This window comes from Bos taurus, chromosome 5 (genome assembly GCF_002263795.3).
Source record: "Bos taurus isolate L1 Dominette 01449 registration number 42190680 breed Hereford chromosome 5, ARS-UCD2.0, whole genome shotgun sequence".
Lineage (NCBI taxonomy): Eukaryota > Metazoa > Chordata > Mammalia > Artiodactyla > Bovidae > Bos > Bos taurus.
The window spans coordinates 51,259,600-51,277,243 of NC_037332.1; the positions used below are offsets into that span (position 1 = coordinate 51,259,600).

The 17,644-nt window shown below is 38.1% G+C and overlaps 1 protein-coding gene across 9 annotated transcripts in view; it reads right to left on the reverse strand.

The window, feature by feature from the left end:
• Nucleotides 1-16,144, reverse strand: part of USP15 (ubiquitin specific peptidase 15) — a 128,632-nt gene extending 112,488 nt beyond the window's left edge. For 8 of the 9 annotated variants that reach the window (XR_003034598.2, XR_009494417.1, XR_009494418.1 and 5 more), the window contains exon 1: nucleotides 15,997-16,096. Coding sequence is in view for 5 of the 9 variants with exons in the window: in XM_003586089.6 (XP_003586137.1) it covers nucleotides 15,997-16,085 (89 nt within the window). In the remaining 4 variants the exon portion in view is untranslated. 9 annotated transcript variants of the gene reach the window in all.
• Nucleotides 16,145-17,644: the final 1,500 nt, after the last annotated feature.

The window sequence follows — 17,644 nt, forward strand, 5'->3', positions numbered from 1 at the left end:
TACCCGTGGAGTATATAACTCTCCTTAAATCTAAGGCTAATAATTTTTGTTCCTATTCTTTGGATCTAATTTCCTTCTGCCTCCTTGGAGACTTAACTTATAAACAGCCACTACCATCTTTTTTTCCCCCATATCTATTCTGTTTTTTTAACTTAGCATATAAGAAGATCCATCCACTCTTTTCCCCCTTCTGCCCATATGACTGCCCTACTCACATACACATTTCCTCTTCTATCTGCTCCCATTTTTCTGATTTGTCCTTGTAGCCAAGCTTCTCCTTCCTCAATCTGCACTTACTCTTCACCAAAGCACAAGAGATCTTGCTATCCCAATGGGCCCTCAAAAAGGTCCTCGTGAAGTCACCAGTGGCCACCCTACCTAATACAAAGGATTCATAATTTTGTTACTGTATCAGTGCTTTTAAAAATAATCTCAGTGATTGTACCTTTCCGGAGGGCAGGAATATATCTATATCTAAATATATTTAGCTATTTTACAAGATTCCCTACTTCTACCTAAACGTTAATGTCACAGAGCTGCTCTTCAATTTCCTCTTTTCTCACAGTCAATAGTCTCAGTGATACTGTAACTTCACCAGGAGTCTAAAATCTGCATGCTAAGACCAATCCTCAAGTTCTTGAATATTTCCAATTTCTATTCACCCATGTCAACTTGGATTTTTTATAGAATTTCAACTTCAAGTTGTCAACTGTCTTTACATCCTCAAATGTACTCCTTCTCTAACATCTCTTTAATAAATGTCATCAGTAATTTAGTTTCCCAAACCAGAAACCAAATTATCCTATATTCTTCCATGACCCCTTAACATCTAGCAACCAAGTCTGTCCCTCTCTTCTTCATGCTCAGAAAAGTATCTTAGTTCTGTAACTCACCCTCCTCATCAGTCTTAAGTGGCATAGAGTACTATAACAGCTGCCCAACTTGTAAATGCTTTAAATTTGCTTGCTTCCAATTTAGCCTCCATTCTGCTGCCAGACATTTTAAAAACACAAATATGATCAATCACTCTACTGTTAAAATTAAAATTTAGTGTCATGTAACAGACCACCTTACCTGTCTCCTGAGAAACCTGTATGAGGCTCAAGAAGCAATAGTTAGAACCCCGTATGGAACAACTGATTGGTTAAAGATTGAGAAAGGAATACAACAGGGCTGTCTGCTGTTACCCTGTTTGTTTAATCTATACACTGAGCACATCATGAGAAATGCTGGGCTGGATGAGTGACAAGCTGGAATCAAGATAGGTGGGAGAAACATCAACATCCTCAGATATGTGGATGATACCACTCTAGTGGCAGAAAGCAAAGAGGAACTAAAGAGCCTCTTGATGAGCGTGAAAGAGAGAAAGAGCTGGCTTAAAACGAAATACTAAAAAAACTAAGATCATGGCATCCAGCCTGCTTTACTTCATGGTAAATAGAGGGGGAAAAGGTGGAAGTAGTGACAGATTCCCCTTCTTGGGCTCTAAAATCATTGCAGATGGTGACTGCAGCCATGAAATTAGAAGATGTTTGCTTCTTGGCAGGAAAGCTATGACAAACCTAGACTGTGCTGAAAAGGAGAGACATTACTCTGCCAATCAGGTCTGTATAGTCAAGGCTATGGTTTTCCCAGTGGTCACATACAGTTGTGAGAGCTGGACCGTAAAGAAGGCAGTGCCAAAGAATTGATGCCTTCAAACTGTGGTGCCAGAGAAGGCTCTTGAGAGCCCATTGGACAGCAAAGAGATCAAACAGTCAATCTTAAGGGAAATCAACCCTGGATACTTGGAAGTACTACGATGCTGAAGCTGAAACTCCAGCATTTGGTCATCTGATGTGAACAGCTGACTCTCTGGAAAAGTCCCTGATGCTGGGAAAGATTGAGGGCAGAAGAGAGTGTCAGATGAGATGGCTGGATGGCATCACCAATGCAATGGACGTGAACTTGGGCAACTTCAGGAGATGGTGAGGGACAGAGTGTCCTGGCATGCTGCAGTCCATGGGGTCACAAACAGTCAGACACAACTGGATGACTGAACAACAACAAGAGAACAGAAATGTTTTAATTTATATTTATGTAAAGTTTTTTGTATAAAGTGTTTTCAAATTAATCTTTAGAGTAACTTTTTCCCCTCTTTTTTTAATTTAGCTGATGGGGAAACCAAAACTCAGAGCAGCTATGTACCTTAACAAGGTCATACAACACTGAGTGTGTAGGGCCTGTTTTCAGTATGCACTCTAGTTTTCAGACTCTAAAGTTTAGTGTTCTTTCTACTGTATTAAACTGTACTTTGGAAGCCATTTACTAACAGAGAACTAAGGCTTCCCAGGAAGCTCAGTGGTAAAGAATCCGCCTGCTAATGCAGGGGATGCAGGTTCAATCCCTGTTTCGGGAAAATCCCCTGGAGAAGGAAATGGCAACCCACCCCAGTATTTTGGTCTGGGAAATTCCATGGACAGAGGAGACTGGTGGGTTGCAGTCCATGGGTTGCAAAGAGTTGGACACAATGCAGTGACTGAGACACATTTAGAATAAACAAAATCCTTTTTGAAAAAATAATATCTTAGCGTATGAACAGGAGTTATTTCATGAAGAATTAGATAAAAAGCTATCTAGATTGAAGGAACAGCACGTGCTAGACCCAGAACAACTTCGGGATTCAGGTATACTAGAAGAGTTAAATGCAGTTGGAGTTTATGACAAAGGGAGAAGAGATGCTGGATAAGGGAGGCTGGGGCCACACTACAGCACCTTTAAGGTAATCAAAGATTTTATCCTAAATGCAAGGAAAGCCACTGACAGATTTTTAGAAGAGATATAATCTGATTTACACTTCATGAAGATCACTGGGAGTATCTCACAGGAGTGTTGGGAGGTTTAAATACAAGTGAAATGTTTAATAAATCAAAACTTACATAAAGTTATGAGTACTTCAAAAAGGCCTAAACTGTATGGTGCTAAATGTTCTACTGGTATCAAGACAGACAATTTGTAATGTGGTCTGGACAGAATAATTTTCAATGGCTACAGAGAAGCAGGATCAATTTTAGGACCCAAAACAAATCAATTCAAAATGAGTCAATTTTAAAACAGCCCTCAAATGCAGAAAAGCTATTATAAGAACTGAAAAGGCCAGGTTGTAGGTTTTTCACTGTTATTTGTGGGTTTTTTTTTTTGCGGGGGGGGGGGGGGGTGGTAGAGAAGAAAGGTAGGAGCCTCAAAAGCTGGCTAGTGTCTCTGTACACTCTAAAAGAAAATTTAAGAAACACATAAAGGGACCAATGAATGATTCAGAACAGTCGTAAATACAAAGACATTTAAAAGCAATACAGGGAAATGGGGAAATCCCAAGAGCTGGATTCAGAAAACCATAGGGCTAGTGAATGCATGGTTCTGTTTTGCTTTTTTGGATTAGTATACGTCTATGCTGACAATTTTCAAATAAGCAGTTCCTTCTTAATTGCTTAATACTGATATATGATGTTTATTTTTTTTTAAAAACTCTACCTTTTTCTCTGCAAAGTAGATATAAGACAGTCACTATTTTGCAACTGAGGAGACACACAAAAACTTCAGCCTAATTCAATGTAGCACACTTACTCTGAGAACATGTATAAAACTGTTGTGTGTAGAATTAACAGCATAAACACCTTTGGATATTAATTCACTCTATAACTAATCATCTCATTGAATAAAATACTGTTTCAATTACATTTAAGTTGCAACAGCATAAGCCATTTTTTAATACTAAAAGAGATACTTATAGTATCTAGTACTTTAAATCATTATAAAACTAGATACCTCACTGACTTTTTTTAAGTACCACAAATGAAAACTCTTCAGTAAAACATAATCAAGGAAAGCTATTAAGTTGTTTAAATAAACCAATGGTTTGGTTAATCATCCCTTTATATCTTAATTTTTAGGTCTGAAGCATTTCCAACCTATTTTTTGCTCTACACGTTAAATTAATCAGTTGGCAAGAACTAATTTTTATGACCTCTTTTACATCTAAACTAAAAGACAAAGAACTCAGGAAGGAGGCCAAGTAAGATTGTGAAACTGAAAAGAAAACACACAGAAGTGGAGAAAATGTTGCGTATCATCTATCTGATAGGGGCTTTGTATCTAGAATATATATGAAGAACTCTTAAAACTCAATAATGAAGAGAAAATTGCCAAGTGAGAAAATGGGCAAAGAATGTAGACAGGCATTTTTGCCAAAAGGGCTAATAAGCATATACGAAAAGATGTGCACCAACATTTGCCACTATGAAAATGCAAATTGAGCCTCCAATGAGATACCACTGCACATCCCCCAAGATGGCTATAATCAAAAAGACAGGTAAGTATCACAACAATGCAGAGAAACTGGACCCTTATACATCACTAGTGGCAATGGAAAATGGCGTCACTGCTTTGGAAAAGAGTCCATTAGTTCCTCAAAAAATAAACACAGAGACTCAGCAATTCCATTGCCAGATATGCACCCAAGGGAAATGAAAACTTATGTCTAGACTAAAACTTGCATATAAGTGTTCATAGAAGGATTATTCATAACAATCAAAAAGTGTGAACAAGTCAAAAGTCCATCAACTGAAGAAGGAATAAACTGAATATGGCATCCCTATACAATGGGACATTTTGTGGCAATAAAAAGAAATAAAGTGCTGATATACACTACAAAATGGATGAATCTAAAAAGCATTATGTTAAGTAAATGAAGCCAGAGATAAAAATCACACATATATTGATTCTATTTACATGAAATATCCAGAAGGCAAATTTATAGAACAAGAAAGTAGATCAGTAGCTGCCAAGAACAGCGGGATGTGGGTAGAAAAGGGGGTGGGGGAAACTACTAATAGGTATGTGGTTTCTTTTAGGGCTGATAAAAATATTTCAAAATTGATTGTGGTGATGGTGGCACAATTCTATGAATATACCCAAATTCAGTGAATTGTACACATCAAGTGATATGTGATACCACTCACCGATTTCTTTTCTCTGCCCATGTTCCTTTCCTCCAGAGACAGTATGATATGTCAATTATACACAATAAAGCTATTATCTTTTTTCAAAAGTGTGAAAGGGCCATAAATCTGGATGGAATTACTAGGGATAATTTTACAAAGATTGGTTTTGAAGTAAGTGAAAGTCAAGACTTAGTAAAATGTACTGGAAATAACATGAATGATGTGTAAACTCCTATAAGGAAGGAATAAGTAAAGAATCTGCAGGAAACAATACTTGTATCAAAGAGCTATATTAGTTAGAAATGAGACTGCCAAGACTACAATACTAAACCAGAAAGACCTAGAAAATTCTGTAGTTTCCTCATAGATAATAGATGAACATGGTATTTTACTAATATGACAAAACTGCCACTTCTTAATTCTAATACTTTCAAGTATTCATCCCTCAAAGAACTGTTTCCCACAAAATGGGTATGGCTATCACTCAAAGGCAGGCAGTGGCAGTGCATTTTAAAATGTGGGTTTCAGAGGTGACTGCCTAGATCAGAACCTCTGCTGCACCACTGACTGACCACATCACCATGTGCACTTAGCTCTGTACTCCAGTTTCTGAAACTGTAAAAGAGAACACTATCACTTATTTCATACAGACTCATACATGAATGGTAGTATTTGTAATCATAGCCACAACTGCATGGTACATATAAATACTTCGCTATACCTTTTCTGAGATTTGAAAAGCTTGAAATTCATTCAAATTTAAGAAAATAAATTTTCCATCTATATCACAGATAAATCTCTTGATTAAACTGTTAAACTTCATCAAGTTGCTATGACATATTGCTAAATAATATAAAGCAAGCCAAATTATCAGATCTCTTATGGTTAAAGAGATCTTATGGTTAGATCATTTAACCCTTATCATTCTTTTTTCTTTCTTCTAGTTTTATTGATACAATTGACATACAGCACTATAAAAGTTTAAGGTGTACAGCATAATGATTTGACTTACATACATCATGAAATGATTACCACAATAAATTTACTGAACACCCATTAGCTCATATAGATACAAAATTAAATAGAAAAAAAATTTCCTTATGAGGAGAACAGTGGCCACAGGACTGGAAGAGGTTCAGATTTTATTCCAATCCCAAAGAAGGGCAATGCCAAAGAATGTTCAAACTACAACACAACTGCACTCATTTCATATGCTAGCAAAGTAATGCTCAAAATCTTTCAACAGCATGAGAACATCCAGATGTACAAGCTGGATTTAAAAATGGCAAAAGAACCAGAGAGCAAATTGCCAACATCCACTGGGTCACAGAAAAAGCAACAGAATTCCAGAAAAACATCTACTTCTGCTTCACTGACTACACTAAAGTCTTTGACTGTGTGGATCACAACAAACTATGGAAAATTCTTCAAGAGATGGGAATATCAGACCACCTTACCTTCCTCCTGAGTAACCTGTGTGCAGGTCAAGAAGCAACAGTTAGAACTGGACATGGTATGGGGAGGGAGGAGGGAGGAGGGTTCAGGATGGGGAACATATGTATACCTGTGGCGGATTCATTTTGATATTTGGCAAAACTAATACAATTATGTAAAGTTTAAAAATAAAATTAAAAAAAAAAAAAAAAAGAACTGTACATAGAACAGCAAACTGGTTCAAATTGGGAAAAGAGTATGTCAAGGCTGTGTACTGCTTATTTAACTTAAATGCAGAGTACATCATGTGAAATGCCAGCTGGATGAAGCACAAGCTGGAATCAAGAATGCTGGGAGAAATATCAATAACCTCAGATATGCATATGACACCACCCTAATGGCAAGAAAGCTAAGAGGAACTAACAAGCCTCTTGATGAAGGTGAAAGAGGAGACTGAAAAATCTGGCTTAAATTCAACATTTGAAAAACGAAGATCATGGCATCTGGTCCCATCACTTCATGGCAAATAGATGGGGATAAAATGGAAACAGTGACAGACTTTATTTTCTTGCACTCCAAAATCACTGTGTATGGTGACTGCAGCCGTGAAATTAAAACATGTCTGTTTCTTGGAAGAAAAGCTGTGACAAACATAGACAGTGTATTAAAAAGCAGACATCACTCTGTCGACAAAGGTCTGTCTAGTTAAAGCTATGGTTTTTCCAGTAGTCATGAATTGATGTGAGAGTTGGACCATAAAGAAAGCTGAGTGGTGAAGAACTGATGCTTTCGAACCGTGGTGCTGGAGAAGACTCTTGAGAGTCCCTTGGACAGCAAGGAGATCACACCAGTCAATCCTAAAGGAAATCAATCCTGACTATACACTGGAAGGAGTGATGCTCCAATACTTTGGCCACCTGAGGAGAAGAGCCGACTCAGAAAAGACCCTGATGCTAAGAAAGACTGAAGGTGGGAGGAGAAGCGGACAAGAGAGGATCAGATGGTTGGATGGCATCACAGATTCAATGGACATGAGTTTGAGCAAACTCCAAGAGACAGTGAAGGACAGGGAAGCCTAATGTGCCACAGTCCATGGGGTGGGCAAAGAGTCAGACACAACCGAGTGACTGAAACAACAATGATGAGAATTCTTAGGATTTACTCTAACAACTTTCACATATAATATTCAGCACCGTTAATTATATTACAAAGGAATATTGTTTTTGTTGTTTAATCACTAAGTCATGCCCAACTCTTTTGCAACCCCATGGACTACAGTTGGTCAGACTCCTCTGTCCATGGGGTTTCCTGCAGTGGGTTGTCATTTCCTTCTCCTTCACCACTGAGTCACCAGGGAAGTCCCACAATGGAGTATTACTCAGCCATAAAGAAGAATGAAACCTTGCCAGGTGCAACAACATGAATGGCCATGGAGAATATTACGCTAAGTGAAATAAGTCAGACAGATAAATATGTATGATTTCACGCATATATGGAATCTAAAAGACAAACATAAGAAAGCAGAAATAGTCATAGATACAGAAAACAAACAGGTGGTTGCTAGAGAAAAGCAAGGTAGGCAGAGGAGAGAAGTAGGTAAGTGAGATTAAGAGGCACAAACTTGCAGTTGCAAAATAAATGAGTCCCAAGCAGGAAATGTACAATGTGGGAAATAGAATCAGTTATCATGTAATACCTTCGTATGGTGACACATAGTAACTAGACTTATCCTGGTGATCCTTTTGAAATGTATAGAAATAGCAAATCACTATGTTCTGTAACAGGAAGTAACAGTGTTATAGGAGAACCAACCAACCAAACTCATAAAAAATTAGATCAGATTTGTGGTTACCAGAGGCAAGGGCATGGGGGAGGAGGACTTGTAAGAAGGCAGTCAAAAGATACAAACTTACAGTTAGAAGATAAGTACTAGGGAGGTAATGTACAACACGATAAATGTAATTATCACCCTTAATCTTTTTTTTACTACAGGAACTTGATGCTCTTTTCACTCAAGCAAAGAATTTTTTCTCTAATGCTCCCCAGTTTTGATTTCACTGGCTAAGTGAAATAAGTCAGACAGAGAAAGACAAATATCATATATTACTTTTATGTGGAATCTTAAAAAAATGATACAAATGAACTTATTTACAAAACAGAGACTCATAGACACAGAAAATAAACTTTTGGTTACCAAAGGGGAAAGTGGAGATGGGGGGATTAATTAGGAGTTTGAGATTAAAGTATACACACTACTGTATATAAAATACATAACCCAGAAGGACCTACTGTATAGCATAAGGACCCATATTCAATATCCTGTAATAGCCTCTAATGGAAAAATCTAAAAAATATGTATCTATATCTGAATCACCTTGCTATACACCTGAAACACAACATTGTAAATCAACTATATTTCAGTTTTAAAAGCAAAAACTGGCTTAAAACTTAGATTAGCCTGGTCTCAGAGACACGTTGAATTTGCTTGTGAGAGAGCCTTTGGTGCCTTTCACTAAAAAGTCTTTTCTAAGGCCACGTCTGCTAAATCATTTTCCTGAATTACGAGGAATTATCACACTAATACCTGGACCTTCTCAAAGCTAAAGGGAGAGTGGAAGGGACAGGATTCTTAGTATTCCTCCTCGTAAAGAAGAAAAAGTAGTCACTACCCTCCTTTTCTTTTTGGAGAACTATAAGAAAACCGAGTGGAATCTTACTGCACGAGCAGTATTCTAGGCAGAACCAAATATAGGTTAACCCTACAGAGGTTTTCTGCCTTATATTAGAATCTGAGCTTTTTCTTTTTGAGGAGCTGTTCTTGATCATTCCCTCAGATACATCACTTTAATCTGCATTCAAAACTGAGGTCACTTACTACCAATCAGTCTCACTCTACGTTTCTTTGGTAGTGGCTTCTGTGTACAACGGATGGTGACGCTAAACGGAACTACATTTCCCTTTCTAAAGAATAGATGGAGAAAGAATCTGAAAAAACAACTTCAAAGGAATAAATATAAGATACAGAGTGTGAATTACAGTGGTAACTAAGGAAATGAAAATAAGAGGCACAAACCAAACTGACATTACTCAGGGAGGAAAAAAACCCAGCCAACTGCAGACAAATTCTATATGGAGACTAAGAAGAAACAGTTCAATGGTTTATGAAATACTGTTTGAATTACACTTGAGTAGTGACACCACAAAACATTTTAATACTAAAAAGATACTAATAGGATTTAGTATTTTAATCATTATAAACCAGGTATGTAAGTAATATTTTAAAAACCAGCTCTTAAACCCTCAAACATCTATAAAATGAGGTAAATAAAACTCTTGCTTTAATAGCTGCACAAGTATAAAGCATTTAGGATAGTGGCTAGAAGAGAGTAAGCATTCAATACATGCTCACTAGTGGTGGTATTATTACCTGTGAACCACATGCAAACCAACTGATTTCTCTCAACTCAGATTTCTCATCTACAAGAACAGAATATACACTTATTTTCAGAATCCAACCAGATGTGCACAAACACCTTCACCAGTAATTCTCAACTTTCCCTTTATCTCCCTGCCAATATAGCTGATGGTTTCAATTCACTTTTATCAATAATCATAGTTTTTCAGTGAAGTTAATTCTCACAGTGAGGAAAAGAAAAATCACTCTAAACTCTTGTCCAACTTATGGACATGAGTTTGAACAAAATCCCGGAGACGGTGAAGGACACAAAAACCTGGCGTGCTGCAGTCCATGGGGTCACAAAGAGTTGGACACGACTGAGTGACCGAACATCACGTAATAAAACAAATATATCTAATGACTAATAATACGGGAAAACTCATTTTATCAGCAGTGATACTACATGGACTGTCAGTTTTCAGATGTTAAAGAGGTATCAATATGGTTATGTACCTTTCACTGTCTTAAGTGTGCTTTGACTGAAAATTCACAAGAAGTTGGTAATCATGGAACGTAAAATATCAAACTTTCACATTTGCATTTTCTGGGCTATTTCTACGGATTCTTAATGGGAAAAAAAAGACATTTATTTGTGATTTATACTTTTAAAATATGGGTAAAGTACTAAAACAAAATATCCTACTCTTACTACAAGCTCTTACTATCTGCTCGATATGCTGTTTCTGTAAAACTATACGTAAAGGGGGCCATATGGCCTCTAACAATCGCTTATGATTACTAATAAACAAAATCCCAAATCTAAACAATACATGAGCCCAATTGCTTTTGTTTAAATGTACTTTTGGACTGAAATAATATTTGTTCTACATATTCAGTTAATAACCTACTAATCCTTAAACATATTTTTTTTCCCAAAAGCAGTATAAGATTTTCCATCATATCAAAACTAAACAGTCACAAGAAACAAGTGTGGGATAAAATGGTAGAATTCTCTTCCTAAATATAAATTAGATTCCATTTAAAGAGAAAAGAATGTCCATTTAAAAAAACAAGTGGAACACTTTAAAATGCATCTTTAAAAGGCTGCTGCTGCTGCTGCTACTAAGTCGCTTCAGTTGTGTCCGACTCTGTGCAACCCCATAGACAGCAGCCCACCAGGCTCCCCATCCCTGGGATTTTCCAAGCAAGAACACTGGAGTGGGTTGCCATTTGCTTCTCCAATGCAGGAAAGTGAAAAGTGAAAGTGAAGTCGCTCAGTCGTGTCCAACTCTTTGCGACCCCATGGACTGCAGCCTACCAGGCCCCTCCATCCATGGGATTTTCCAGGCAAGAGTACTGGAGTGGGGTGCCATTGCCTTCTCCATTTAAAAGGCAGTGTAGCACAATAACTTTAAGGCCTGATTTAAAAGCCCCAAACTACTTGGGTCCAAATCTCAGATGTATCACTGTGTGAACACTTCTTCAAGCCTATCTGGGGAAACTCCTATTCTGGCCAGTGCGCACTGGCACACATTCACATTCTGGTACCCTAGAATAGTAGTAATGAGGGACTAAGTGATTCAGCAACACCTAGCACAGTGCCTTTTTAATGTAATATCATAGGTCATAGCCTGACAATTCTTTTCTCATCATACTTACATCCAAGCAAGATTAGTAACAGTTATGAAATTATTTTCTAAAACATCTATTTAATACTTTGTATGTGCTAATGAAAAAAGGTGGTATGATTTAGGAAAAAATAAAATCTGAATGTCACTAAGTAGATGCTAAAGCTCTGGATATGCTTGGCCAAATGGGGTACATTAAATCTTGGCTTCACTAACAACTTACAAGTGATTTTAAAAATTATGAAAAGGATTAAATAAGGAAAAGCTACTTTTCTCAATTTTAAGCAATTAAAATGTGAAAAATATGCTTTAACATCCCTACTTCTGTTATGTTCATCAATTGACCAGCACTAAAAAAGTTTTGCTTTCTGGTTTCATTTGATGCAAATGATATAACATACATCCTATTTTAGAGGTAAACACTTTGATACAACTAAAGCTAACAGTAAGAGTAATATAAAAACTTCTTGGCAAGCACACACTAAACAATTTGGAGTTCATATTGATTAATAGTTTCCATTTCCATTATTAACTGATGGCCTGATTTAAGATTATTTTGTTAGTGTGAATCAAAGTTGCAAAAACATAAAGGACTACATAAAATAAAGATTTCTAAGTAAAACAGTAGGAAAGGAAAGCTCTAAAATGGAAATTAATGCCTCCTCTATCAAAAAAACTTGATTGGTCCAATTCCTCTGCAGTTTGAGACAAAAACATCACACATGGCTATATGAGTACATTTTTAAATGACTATAAATGAAAGTTACTCTTCAAAGTTACCTTAAATCTACTAATTTTATTAGAGTTTATACAAAAATGACATGCAAGATTTAATCTGTAAAGTAAGCTTTGAACATACTTGAACATAAAAATTAGTGGAAATGATTGGTAGATACATAACATTTAATATAATGAGGGAATACAGCAGTGATTTTGGTGACTTATAATCATCTATCTATTTACTTACAATAAATCTCTTTTAAAAGAAATCACCTAAGAGAGTACATAACCCACAACATGTATTTGTATATTTCTATACTTACTTATTTAACTATCATTCCCTTCAATAGGTTCTTCCATCCCTGATAATACTTAATGCAATGTACTTTAAACAAATTTTCCTTTTATCTTATTAGAAGAGACTACCATGTACCTAAAAATTAAGTTGTCTTTCATTCATCCTAGGCCAAACAGTTCTAGTTCCTTTACTCTTTTTCTACACTTTCTAAATTCTAATAATAGTGTTGTTCATAGTTTTCTGAATCTCTCCATGAAGCTAAACACAGATGAGGAAACAGCATAAAAGATCACGCCTTCTAACACAGACAGCTGTTACTTTTATACCCAACCTTTTTAAGAAGTGTATCTCTTTTACATCAATTTTGACATTTTTCTCACTACAAAATTTAATACCAAACATATCATAAGGTTTGTTACTCATCTCAGACACGAGTAGCTTATTTTCATCTCTAGAAAGTTAGTTTCCAGATAAAACTCATCCACTATTTACAAATAAACAGAAATTCTAGTATCCACATAGAAGCAAATCTGTATCCTCGGCCAGGTGTTAGCATTAATTACCAGAGTAGTAGGAGGCAGTCCTTATCTGCAAAGTGCTCACAACCTAATTAATGATCTTTACTTATTTGAATGTATTTGACTATAACATGAAACGTTAGTATTAAAATTTCAAGAATAAACTCATGGTAAATCTATCATTTTTTCTTAACAGTCCAATCAGTCTTTTCAAGATGGTAATATACATATGCCAAGACAATGTTCCATTTGCATATGGCCCATTTCAGCTACTAAAAAACAAGCAGAATTTGCCCAAACACCCATAAATGACTAATCCAAGGCTTTTTAAAGACTTTAAAAAGAGAAATAACTGTTTAACAAGTTTTGCTGCTGCTAAGTCGCTTTAGTCGTGTCCAACTCTTTGCGACCCCATAGACGGCAGCCCATCAGGCTCCCCCGTACCTGGGATTCTCCAGGCAAGAACACTGGAGTGGGTTGCCATTTCCTTCTCCAATGCATGAAAATAAAAAGTGAAAGTGAAGTCACTCAGTCGTGTCCAACCCTCAGCGACCCCATGGACTGCAGCCTTCCAGGCTCCTCCGTCCATGGGATTTTCCAGGCAACAGTACTGGAGTGGGGTGCCATTGCCTTCTCCGTAACAAGTTTTAATGAGTACCAAAAACATGAACCCAAGCTACAACTAAACCATTAAATATCTTTACCAATTCTGTACTCACGAACACGTTATCAAATTCATACTTAACAAATTATTCTCCTTAAAATTCTGAATCAAACTTTTGCTAATTCCTTTTTTGATAGGTTTCACTTGCTAATTCCAAGTAAACTGGCTCACATATAAACCAAATTAGTTTCTGGAGCATCCCAGTACCATCTTTTCCTGCATTTTTTCCCTGTAAATGAGAGGGGAAATCAATTGTGAGGATAAAAATTTGCACATTCTGCTGTTAATTAAATGTCTGAGCCTCAGTTTTAAGATGGAAGCACTAAAATGACTCAAATTTATGAACTTCCTGTATTTACTCTTATAAATATCAACAAATCTTTAAAATGATTTACAGTAACTTTGTCAAAAATAAAAATGCTAAACTTTAATGGTCACAATATCCATACTGCTTTGATCATCCTTTATGGTTAACACCACCAATTATTACTCAGTATATCAAAACCACAACAACATTAACAAGGAGTAATATACATATAAGTAATATCTATATATTAAATTAAATAGCATTACCAACTCAATGAACATGAGTTAGAGCAAATTCAAGGAGACAGTAAAGGACAGGGAAGCCTGCAGCACTACAGTCCATGGGGTCACAAAGAGTCAGACACAACTTAATGACTGAACATCAACAAATATATTAAATTGTAGATTTGTATTTCATGAAAATCCACATTTACCTTAGTATAAGGTGGTATTAGGAAAGGTAAATTAAGAATGTTAAAATGTTCTTTAACAGGAAAAAGCAAAGATTGATTTCATCTTTAACAATTCACAGGAAAAGGTAAACAAAAATGTCCCAGGAAATATCCAATTTCCCCACAATAATAAACATCACAGGAACACTCCGTTATGAGCAAAAATGATTATTAAACCATATTTTTTTGCTGCAATCCAACAAGTATATGTTTACACTCTCAGGGATTTTTAATCATATAAAACTTACAGTGTAGCCTAACAAAATAAGAAAAAGTACCAAGACTTAGACCAAAGTATTTAAATTCAAGTCCCAAGTCTGCCATCTACTAGCTTACTTGACAGTGATTCTAGCTTACTTGACAATGATTCTAATACCACAGCATTTTAACAGAAATGGTGGTAATAAGAAGGTAACTAAAATTTAATGTTATCTCAAGGCAGAAAATCTTGTAGACTATTTCACTGAATCAGGATAAACCCCTAAATGAAATCATTCTGTCCATTTCGTAGATGAAATCATTGAGATGCAATTTAAATTAACTCTCCTCAAAGTCACACTGCAAGCTAAGTGGTGGAAAGGCTAACCTGAGTCTAAATCTTACCCTCCTTCCACTAAGCCATAATGAGGAAATGAAAAAACATGCTGCATATTATACACGACGATAGAAAAGTGAAAATAACTTTTATTATAATAAAGAGGCACATGATCCTTCCTAATGAAACAGAGCACTTTCGGTTACATATTCACATACTTAAGTTATTTTGAATACCACTTGATATGGCCCACAAATATTAAAATCTACAAATACTTCCTTCGATATTTTAAGTATATCCTTTGGTATTTTATAAGTTTGAATGTTAGCAAGTGACTGAAGCTTCAAGTGGACTTATCTACTTCTTGCAGGCCTACGTTATCCTTCCAGTAAGAGGGAAGGGCTGCACTTCTAAGAGAAACGCTGCCGGCGTCTATCAAGCCTCCACTAAAGCACAAGACCACGTGGTACCACTCAGAAGCCTAAGGTTCAGTACTCCTCTCCCTCCTTTTGACAAGGAACTAGGAACTAGGTTCCTTTCTCTTAAGTGGCGCCCTGACACATGCCACCTGTGTAGTACGAACCGCAAACATCCTGCAGCCGGCCTCCCGGAAGAATACGAGAATCAGAATAGGGGAACTTGGATGCCGACAATGTAGGGAAAGGAAATGACTAAAGAAGTGAAGCGGGTGAGATCGTGATCAGCCGCGAGACCAGGACCTGTCAAACATTAAGAGACTCATACCGAACGAGAGTAACCTATCGTTCGGGAAGGCCTGAAGTGGGAGCGGCACAACCAGAGGAAGAAGGACGAGGAGAACCGCACGAGCCGCCGCCGCCGCTCCCCGCAAGCCTTTCAGCATGCCTCGACGAGCCATGAACTGTGGCCCTCATTTCGGGTCCAATCTTTGCCCCAACCTTGCGGAAGCGGCCAAAATCCTGCTTCCTGAGGCGGCCGCCGCCGGACCTGCCCGCACCTGTCACCAGCGAGACACCAGCCAGCAGTTCCCACCGAGTTCCCCACCACCCTCGGGCAACCGCAGCCACTTCAACCTCTTTCCCTCACCAGGTGTCCCCTTTCCGGAGCGAGGTTTTGAGCAGCGTCGCGATGTCAGAACGCTGGATGTCCAGATCTGCCGCTCCGCCTTCCGCCATCTTCTTCCACTAGCGGTAGCGGAGGCGGCAGCGACGGCGGCGGCACGCCCCAGAGCATTGTGGGAATGGCGTCCCGCGGCCCCGCCCAGTCGGCAGGTCGAAACCAAAAGAGACGAAAGGGTGGGGGGGTGCGCCTCCGGACCGGCGTTGGCCCCGGGCGGAGTGAGTGCGCCGCCGTGGTCGGCTGCCTCGCATCGGCCCCTGCCCGTCCAGCAGCTCGCCTCGGCCTCCTACGACCCGGGAACGCCTGGTTTTAACTCTCGACTGTGGGGCCTGGATCCTGTCTCACTTGAGCGGTGCCACCGCCCTGTCCATCCTGCCTTCTGCCTTCCCCTCCGTCTTTCCCACAGACGCCTGAAAACCCTTATTTGCGCATTCACTCACGCTTGAGGGCGGGGCGGGGCGAGGGGGCGTGGGGACGGCTGAAATATGGCAGAAAATTTTTAACAGGTCTGTGACTCAAGTCTTTCCGTTGCGAGTCCCAGAACCTAAACTCGGTGAAGATTGGACCAAACCTAGCAACCCGAAACCCAACGCTTAGCCCCAGTGCTCTTTCTGGGTTCTTTCTTGCGCTCCTACTCCTGCTGTAGGTGGAGACCTTTTATAGGCTCTTTGTGACGCCTCCCCAGGCACACCCAGATAGCTAAGCTGCAGTGAAAAACACGTTCCAGTTCCTCGGTGAACAAGGTGTAAAATATGTATCGAATAGTGCCAGGTACTAAAATAAAGGAGCGAAAACAGGCGAGAAACCCATTCTCCTAGATACTATGAAGTTACATATTCCTAGCCACACCTTCCCATGGTGTGTGCACCTGAAAGTAGGTAGTACTAGCTATTATTTGAAGCCGATTATGTTAAAAATGGGAAAATCGAGTCTCAAAAATCAAATGCCAAGGTCACACAGTAAGTGGAGAGGCAAGTTTATAATCCAGCTTCACATGCACACTGGCTCGCTGTCCAGTATAGTACACTAATTACCACTCCTTACGAAAGCCTAAACTAACATAGAAACTAGGCTGCACTAATTCATTTAAAACAAACAAAAAACAACACCTTTGTACACCTAGTGGCTAGCGCTTTGTACATCTAGTGCTGCCTAACATAAGAATGACCTAAATATGTGTTTAAGAAATAAATTGTGGCAAAACTGCGTAAGTAATTCCGAGCATGAAGATGTCCAGCGATTTGACTGTAAGATAACATGATGTGAAAAGTCTAAAAGATGGATAAGAATTCCAGCATGATCTCTCTTGTGTACTAGTTTTCAGCCCCTATGGAATGCAGAAAATGGGTGTAATATAAGTGTTGAACCCTTCCAAGTCAGGGTAGTATAATTTGTGTGTATCAGCATTAGGATTGCTTATTTTCTTTGAAATAATACTGTTTTGTATTCTTGTATCATCCTTGATTTGAAAGTCTGAAAACAGCTTCCAGTTCCTGCTATTTCTTATACTATTTGATTTTTGACGTTAAAAATTAGTTTAACCATGAGTACTATCAAAGGGTTAAGTTTCCCTCCTTTCCCACCTAAACTCTGAAAGAGAACTAAGTAATTTTTC